Below are 8,441 nucleotides of genomic sequence, written 5' to 3'. Positions count from 1 at the left end.
TCTGGTAGCATAGTGCCTAAGGCACTTGACTGCTAACCAGAAGGCTGGCAGTTCAAACCCACCAGCCACTCCTTGGAAGGAAGGTTGGGCAGTCCTACTTCCATAGTGATACTGCCTCGGAAACCCAAGGAGGGGTCGCTATGAGTAGGGGCCGACTCGACGGCATATAACAACAACAACTACATTATGATGTATGATGAACAGCTGTGAAGTTTTTTTTCAGATTTCTTTGAATCCCTTAGGTACTTTCAACACAAAATGCTTGCTTAGTAAATATTGTTTTTACTTTCATCAACTGCTTTAAGGGCAGAAATTCTATCATCTCTTGGTATCTCTGTATGACTTAGCATCTTGCCTTGTATGAAAAAAAAAGTACTTGGTATATTTGTTGACTTCAGTTAATAAATAATAGATCATATTCAGTCTGAGTTCTTCTGTTCTTTAGTGGGCAGCAAATTGATAGACAAATTTCCAGTGCAGGTCTATGAGCTTCAGCCTCTCCTACAGTGTATTTATTTTTAAATTGCTGATACAGATGCATCTATAATAAATATTTTTTTTGTGTGTGTGATGCTCAAACAGTCCCAATTACAACTTAGAAGTTAAAATGGAAACAAACAGCTTATCATCAGAAATGAAGCAAAATTATATACATCTGTTTATAACAGTGATTCTGAAATTTTATATACTAACAACAAAGGCATCGACTTCATTATTTTACAAAATAAAGTTTGGTTTATGTATTTATTAAAATGATTATTCTCAACATTCACTTCATTCCATCTGCACTTTCCTACAAAAATTCTCCTACCATTTATTCTTTTTTTTTGTTCCATGTTAAATGATGTTTACTTGATTTGTAAAATTAATACAAAATGACTTGAAACCAATAACTTTTTCTTTATCCCAGAGCCTGTCATATCTGAACTGAAACACCTGACTCAAAATGCAGTATCACTGGTAAGCCTTCAGCACTTTCTCAGAATTTTCAGTTCCTTAGGATTTCTTAGCTGGTAGCTAGTAATCCATCTTGTGAATATGTTGTAGATTTCGAGTGTGAGTAAATTTTGAAAATAATCTGGGTATTCAATTAGTGTTTTAGTCTTCTAATAACTAACATTTTTAAATAAACCACCTTTTCATGCGAAGAGGACTGATTCTTGCTTTCAGAGATACAGGCAGGAAACCTTAAGTTCAAAGGTCGTAGGTAATGATAAGAGCAAATTGCTAGTGATGATGCAGCTGCAGCCTCCATAATGTACTTTCCTTGGAGCTCAGGTAGTCTAGGAAAGAGAATTCTTAGAATTACATAGCAGATGTGGTATGTTGCTTGGATACCACATTACCAGAAGAATAAAAATGTAGTCAGAGTAAGGGATTTTATGTATATATATATATTTTTGTTTATGCCATAGGTAGCAGCATGGTCAAAACTATTAAAGAGGTAAGAAATAGTATTGGAGGCTCCTGCTTTTCATTTTTCAGACACCTTTCTTCATCCACAAATCATCTCTTCAGATAGCTAATTCCTTCTAGGATACTGACAGTGAAAATGTTAACTAGTATGGTTAACACAGCCCAGCTCATACTTGCCACCCACTAGTTGTCCTTATAAGCATCTCTACCCTGAATTGACTTCTTTAGAAGCTGAGGCTGTGAAAATACCGAATTTCTATCTCAACCTCTTAGAAGAATGATTACGACATAAATTTGTAGTGCTATTAGGATGTTGGCAATCCCTGATATTTTTGTCAGTTCCAGGCCATCATCAGAAGTGCCAAATTCACATTGTTTCCCTAAAATGAAAGAAACAGAGTAAACTCAAAGTATGGTGCAGTGCTAAACATCTTTATGTCACCATTCTTTTACATGTTAAGAAAAACTGGTCTAATCTCCCTTTCAATTTCAGTCAGTCCTGAAATTCTGGTTTCACATCTTCTCAGAAAGAAGAGACTATACTGGTATGTCAGGTGATCTTTCAGCATCCCTAAAAGATATGTTTATCTCTAGAAGACTTCTAAGGATATTGTTTAATGACATGCAGGGAATATTTTCTTCTTCCAGAGATATCCAGCAGGGAAGTCCTTAGAAACATTAGATTTGAGGGAAAATCTACAATTGCTCCAGTATGTATTTCTAATATTTATCAGTGATCTTCTGAACATCAAGATGGGAAGTTTTCCACAGTCCCTTGTCACACCATTTTGGTCTCCTTTTAGCATTGAATTTAAGTAGGAAGTTTTATGGTAGATAAACAAAAATCATTAGTGTCAAGTTGATTTTGACTCACAGTGATCCCCATTGCGTTTCCAAGGAGGTAAATCTTTACGGAAGTAGATTGCCCCATCTTCCTTCCATGGAGTGGCTGGTGGGTTTAGAACCACCAACTTACTAGTTTGCAGTCAAATGTCTTAGACAATAAGCCACTAGTGCTCCATAGTAGTGGATAGGGTGGGAGAAAGTTACCCTTCTCCATCTCCTAATATTTCAACTTCTTTTGAAATTAATATCCAAATATTATAGCAAATTAATTTAGAGTAGAAGAAACATTTTTTCTTTTATGGAGTTTCTCAGAAGTTGTAAGCCTAGAATATGGTGCAGATAGGTGTAGTACAAGACTGGGTTCTGCTTGACTATCTGCATAATCACAATAATCCAATTGGTTTGCAGAAATGCATAGAGAATTTACAAACAACCCATTTTTTCCTGACAATGCTGAATTGAAGCATCAATAGATGACATTCCAGGTGAGTTTTAAATGTGTTCATTTCCCATTTCCCAACCTTCTCACCACAGGTTCTAGTCAACAAATGGACAGATTTGGATGCTTGTTTTCCCAACTCTGGTCTGATGGCACAATGAGTTGCCTTTTTGGAGATGATCTGCTTACATCCTTTTGCTTGTTTGGTGTCATATGATTGCTTATTTGAATCTTTTTCGTGCATTGCTCACTGCTATTTAATCTCTTATTGGTCCGAGGGAGTTGTGTGGCTGGTGACTGAGTTCCAATGACTAGAAGAGTCCTAATACCCTGACTCTTAGGAAAGCATGAGAGTCAAGTCTACTCTAATTGAAGGCTCTGCCCTGGCTGGGAATCATGCTGGATGTGGTTTCTGCTTTGGTCAGGGTAGCATGATGGGGTTTTTTTGGTTCAGATCCTCTCCCCTCTGGCCGCTCTAGGTTATATGCTTGGGTGGCCAGCCCTGGTTGGGGTGCTGCTTCAGTCGACAATGTCCGCTGGCTGCGTGAGGCACTATTTGCTGTGGAGCGAGTAGAGGAAGAACCAGAGCGAGAGCTTCGGGAGCCTGAGGAAGAGGAGCTAGGTTTCACAAGGCGAGCTTTTGGGGCTTCAGCATCTTCTCTAAAGAGGAAAAATGAGAAAAATAAGATTTAATATCGGCAGGAATGTGATAGTTTCCATTATGGCTGCTTTTTCTGATGTTACCCAATAAATTCCTCAAGCTAAAAACTTCAGATACTACTAGTGGAAGGCAGTCATTAAGGCAAATAACCACTTCCCTATTTTTTGAGATTTAATGTTTATTTTAGGCAAGTGTATGTTTTGTTAGCCTATAGATCAGCCCTGTTACACAGAGAAGATACCCATTCCCCCGCTGAAATGAGTTACACAGCAGTCCCCCTGATTTGGAGTTTGTCTATATAAACATTTTCATGGCCCACAAGCCTAAAAAATGTGCCATTTTCATTGTATATCCTTTAAAATAGAAATGCATCAGAAGTAATGTAGAGTTGATCTCTGTTGAAGATAGTTTCACAATAAAGTCAAGGTAAATCTGTCCCTAGGCTAGAATTCTATCAGAATAATTCTTTTAATAGATTAAAGGTTTAGAGGAAATGGGACATTTACTATTGTGTTTGCTGATTGCTAGGAGCTCTGGTAGCATAGTGCCTAAGGCACTTGACTGCTAACCAGAAGGCTGGCGTTTCAAACCCACCAGCCACTCCTCGGAAGGAAGGTTGGGCATTCCTACTTCCGTAGTGATACTGCCTTGGAAACCCAAGGAGGGGTCGCTATGAGTCAGGGCCGACTCAATGGCAAATAACAACAACAACAACATGGAGCTGGCTCTAGGAATGAGTAGAGGTGGGGATTTTGGAAGGGGATTTACCGAATTTCATTAGGTCTCTCTTCCTCCTCATATCTCTCTTTGTCTCTCCTTCGTATTAGCAGCCACACCAAGAGGAAAATCAGCAGGGCTCCAGCCACCATGCCTGTCACTGCGCCTGCAACCATGCCGATGCTCTGTACATCTATTTTCTCAGAAGCAAAAGCAGAAGTAAGACCAAACATAAGCTGGGAAAAATACATGAGCTCAAAAAACATAAACCCTGAACAGGATGAGTGGTCTTTCTGTCTTCCTGAGCAGTATCCCATTACTCTTTCTTGGTGTGTGATTATCTGCAGTTGTGGTTACTGGATCACAGACTTTGCCAGCAGTTGGCTCAGATTTTTAGTGAATTAAGTCTGGGTTTGTTCAGATGATAGAACTGGGACTGGGAGAGTTGTATCCCATTAGATTTGTCAACATTTATAGGGTAACCTTTGGGCAGTCTTCTGCCTCTGCCAATATCCCTTTTTATAACTTTGCCCTTCTCCCACTAGTAAAATAAAAAGAAATATAAAGTACAATGTTAGACTCCATGTGGGATTACCCACTGGGTCCTAAAAATTCAGAAGTCAAGGTAAATGTGATTTGCATATTGGTAACTGAAGTGCCTACCCCACCTTGGCATAATTCCAGGCATTGGTGAAGACAGGCAAGATTCTGGTTTTGTTGAGTTTATATTCCACAGGGGGAAAAACATAATAAACAACTAAACAAACAAAAATCATTTCAGATAATGGATAAGTTCTGTGGAGGCAAAAGTGGGTGAGTGATATTTTAGGAGGTAGAAGGAGGGATGCCACTTAAGATTGGGTGATCAGGACTCTGAGGAGGTGACATTTGTGATGAAAGAGACTATTAGTTGATCTAGGGACAGAGCATTCCTGGCAGATGCAATAGCAATTATGAGGAATGTAGGTGAGTCTAAGGCAGAATGAGCAAGGTGGAGTGTACAGAGATGAGGTCACAGAAACAAGAAAGGACCAACTCACTTAGGACCTTATAGGCCATGGCAAGCATTCTATTCTAAGAGCAATTGAAATGTAACATGATCCAGAATGGATTGAGTAAAAGTAGGAGAGGAAGCAGGGAGACCAGTTAGGAGACTATTATAGTAGTACAAGCTAGGTGATGGTAGAAATAATGAAGATAAAAACAGGTACATGAATATGGCTTATATTTTAGAAGTAGAGTCAACAGAATTTGCTGTTTATTCTTGTCCTACTTTATAAAAATTAAATATATTAAGAGGTCTCAATATAACAACTCATTTATGAAGTAAAATGATCTCTAACATAACAATTTATTAAAGAAAGTGGATGTTGGATTTCTAGTTAAGATTTTGTCCCAGGTCTCAAAGGACTGTAGTTCATTTTATCTGAGCAATTTCTACTAGAAAACAGAAAATTTCTGTTTTCCCTACTGCCTCTTTCCTGCCACACACACATAATATTGTCTATTAATAGAAATTTAGATGGCTTTCAGTTTTTCACAATTTAAAATAATGCATCAGTGAACATTCATATGTATTTGCACACTTATGTCTCTAAAGGATAAATCCACAGAAGTGTTGTTAGATAAAAAGCAAATGTATTTCTTCATCTAAAGTTAAATGAATTATTATGGCATATTCATGTAATGAAATACAGCAATGAGAATGAGCGAATTACAACTACAAGCAACAACAGTGATAAATCTCAAACATATAATGTACAGTGAAAGAAGCCAGGCACAAATGGAATATGATTCCATTTATTTAAGGCTCTAAAATAGGAAAAACATAAAGTTAGATATCTGGAGGTAGTGAGAGGGCATTGGTGGTACTTAATCACGATGTTAGTTAACACAAATGTATTCACTGTTGAAAATTTTCAAGTTGTACACTTGGGATTTATGCAATATTCTCTATGTGTGTTATATTTCAGTACATTTATCCCCCTCCAAAATAAATGCACATTTAAATCTTTGATAGATTAAGCCAAATTGTGCTGTCAGTTTTCACTATAGCCAAAAATGTAAAAAGCAACTGTTTCCTCATAACCTTTTTCATAATTGGCATTATATTTTTAATTTTCCCTGATCCAGGAGATTAAAATAAAAAGGATTATCTCTGCAGTGCAGTGAATTGCTTAATATGGCCCTTCTTGCCATAGCCCTCCATTTGGTGATGTATTGTAAATCCTACACTCTATGCCTGTTTAAAGAGCTCTGGTGGTGTAGTGCCTAAGGCATTTGACTGCTAACCAGAAGGCTGGCAGTTCAAACCCACCAGCCACTCCTTGGAATGAAGATTGGGCAATCTATTTCCATAGTGAAACTGGCTTGGAAACCCAAGGAGGGGTCACTATGAGTCGAATCGAGTGGAAGGCAGTGAGTTTGTTTTTTGTTTTTGTATGCCTATTTAAAGGAGCTCTGGTAGCACAGTGCCTAAGGCATCTGGCTGCTAACCAGAAGGTTGGTGGTTCAACCCCCCCCAGCCACTCCATGGAAGCAAGACTGGTCAATCTATTTCCGTAAAGGTTCACCGTCTCAGAAACTCCATGGGAGTCACTATGAGTCAGAATTGACTCGATGACAGTGGATTTTTTTTTTTTTTAATGCCTGTTTAGGAAGGGATGTATCTTGAGTTCCATCTCGCTGGAGGGTGTTACTTCAGTTGCCACCCTTAGTTTCCTTGACAGTATATGTGTGCATGTGCTGGGAAAGTCACTCTGTCTTACCCTGGATCCTGTGTTTGGTTCATCATCATCTCACCCCTGGACTTGAGATGGCAGCTGGTCCTCTGACCTGCTGATTTGGTTTCACCAGCCTCTGCATCCATGTGAATGAGGAGTTCTCCAGACCTGTGCTTTACCCTTGGATTTGACTTGCCAGCCTCCCCACGTCCACCACCACATGAACCATTTCTTTGGCAGTATGTGAGTTCTGTGAGATGTTACATTGAAATAAGGAACCCTAAGATGGGAGGGAAACTACTTAGGAGAGAAGGAGGAGTTGATATCAGAGGTGATGGAGTAGCACAGCAGTTTGGAAAACTTGGACATTTGGCACATCTTTAACCTTCGCCTCATAGGATTGTGCTGATCCTTCTAAAAGAAATCATTTGAGTAGTATGTTCTTTTATTTCTGTCAGTTAACCATTTGTATTTCTTTTTCTGTGAAATTTATTAAATTTGAAAGAAAAATGATCTGAAACTTGAAATTAGACAAAAGAAGTTGCTGGGTATTAGTACTGCACTAAGCTTGACTTTTCATTGTGTGGGCAACTTAGAACTCTGTAGGGGCAACTTATAGGGCTTTGTCCAATATAGATGCAGATACCTGCTGTCCAGTTGAACAGATGACCTCAGAGATTGTGGTCGGTGACTCTGTAGGACATTAACTACTTTGGTATATAAGCAAGCAGTCTTATCCTAACATTTCTTGTTATATTGTCTCTGTACATGTCTTAGTTATCTAGTTCTGCTATACTGAAATACCACAAGTGGGCAGTTTTAATGATCAGAAATTTATTTTCTCACAGTTTAGGAGGCAAGAAATCTGAATGCAGGGTGCCAGCTTGAGGGGAAGGCTTTCTCTCTCTGTCAGCTATGGAGGAAGATCATTGTCTCAGACAGTGTGTTTCCTGATTTCTTGGAGGTACCCAAGTGGCTTGGCATCATTCTTCCCCTATCTCTGCTTTGCTCCTTTGTTTAATCTCTTTTATTGACTCAAGATACACACTACACTATTCCTGCCTCATTAGCATAACAAAGACAACACACTCCTACATGGTATTTTAACCACAGACATAGAGATTAGGAATTGCAACACATATTTTTGGGGGACATAATTCAGTCTATAACAATGTGTAACTTCTCAAGTGCTCTTCAGACGAGTTTTTACATCTTACCAGATCCCTCAATTAATCAAATTAATTTGTCAGTGAGTGAAGATTTTACCTTTTTGAAAATTATGCTTTAACAACTTTTGTGACCATTTTAGTTTAGTTGTTTTCTCACTGGTTTGAGAGAATTCTTTATATATATTTATATATTTTTGTTATTAGACTTTATACGTGTGGTGGTTTTAAAAATATATCCACAAATTATTTGGTACTCTCCCTTCAAGAGGCAGAGTTTCATTCCCCTCCCTTCAAGTGTGGGCTGGAGTTAGTGACTCACTAACCACCTAAGGCAGAAATGATGATAGGTCACATCTGAGGCTTGGTCATAAGAAAGCACTACAGCTTCCTGCTGGTTGCTCTCTCTCTAGATTCCTCACTTTGTGGGCAACCATCTTCTATGTCAAGAATCTTACTTAAGTTGTTGTTGT

At 38.5% G+C, this 8,441-nt stretch overlaps 1 protein-coding gene across 1 annotated transcript in view; it reads right to left on the bottom strand.

Annotated features, from left to right (window-relative positions):
* Positions 1–3,066: 3,066 nt before the first annotated feature.
* The window catches only part of LOC103204768 (CXADR like membrane protein), a 146,617-nt gene continuing 141,242 nt past the window's right edge, over positions 3,067–8,441 (bottom strand). The window contains exons 6-7 of the mRNA XM_007949972.1: positions 4,131–4,272; positions 3,067–3,361 (exon numbers count right to left, since the gene is read on the bottom strand). Coding sequence (XP_007948163.1) covers positions 3,067–3,361; positions 4,131–4,272 — 437 coding nt within the window. The remainder of the gene's footprint in view (positions 3,362–4,130; positions 4,273–8,441) is intronic.

This window comes from Orycteropus afer, unplaced genomic scaffold (assembly GCF_000298275.1).
Source record: "Orycteropus afer afer isolate SDZICR_OR568_19922 unplaced genomic scaffold, OryAfe1.0 scaffold00258, whole genome shotgun sequence".
Lineage (NCBI taxonomy): Eukaryota > Metazoa > Chordata > Mammalia > Tubulidentata > Orycteropodidae > Orycteropus > Orycteropus afer.
This window is presented reverse-complemented; position numbering and strand designations above follow the sequence as displayed.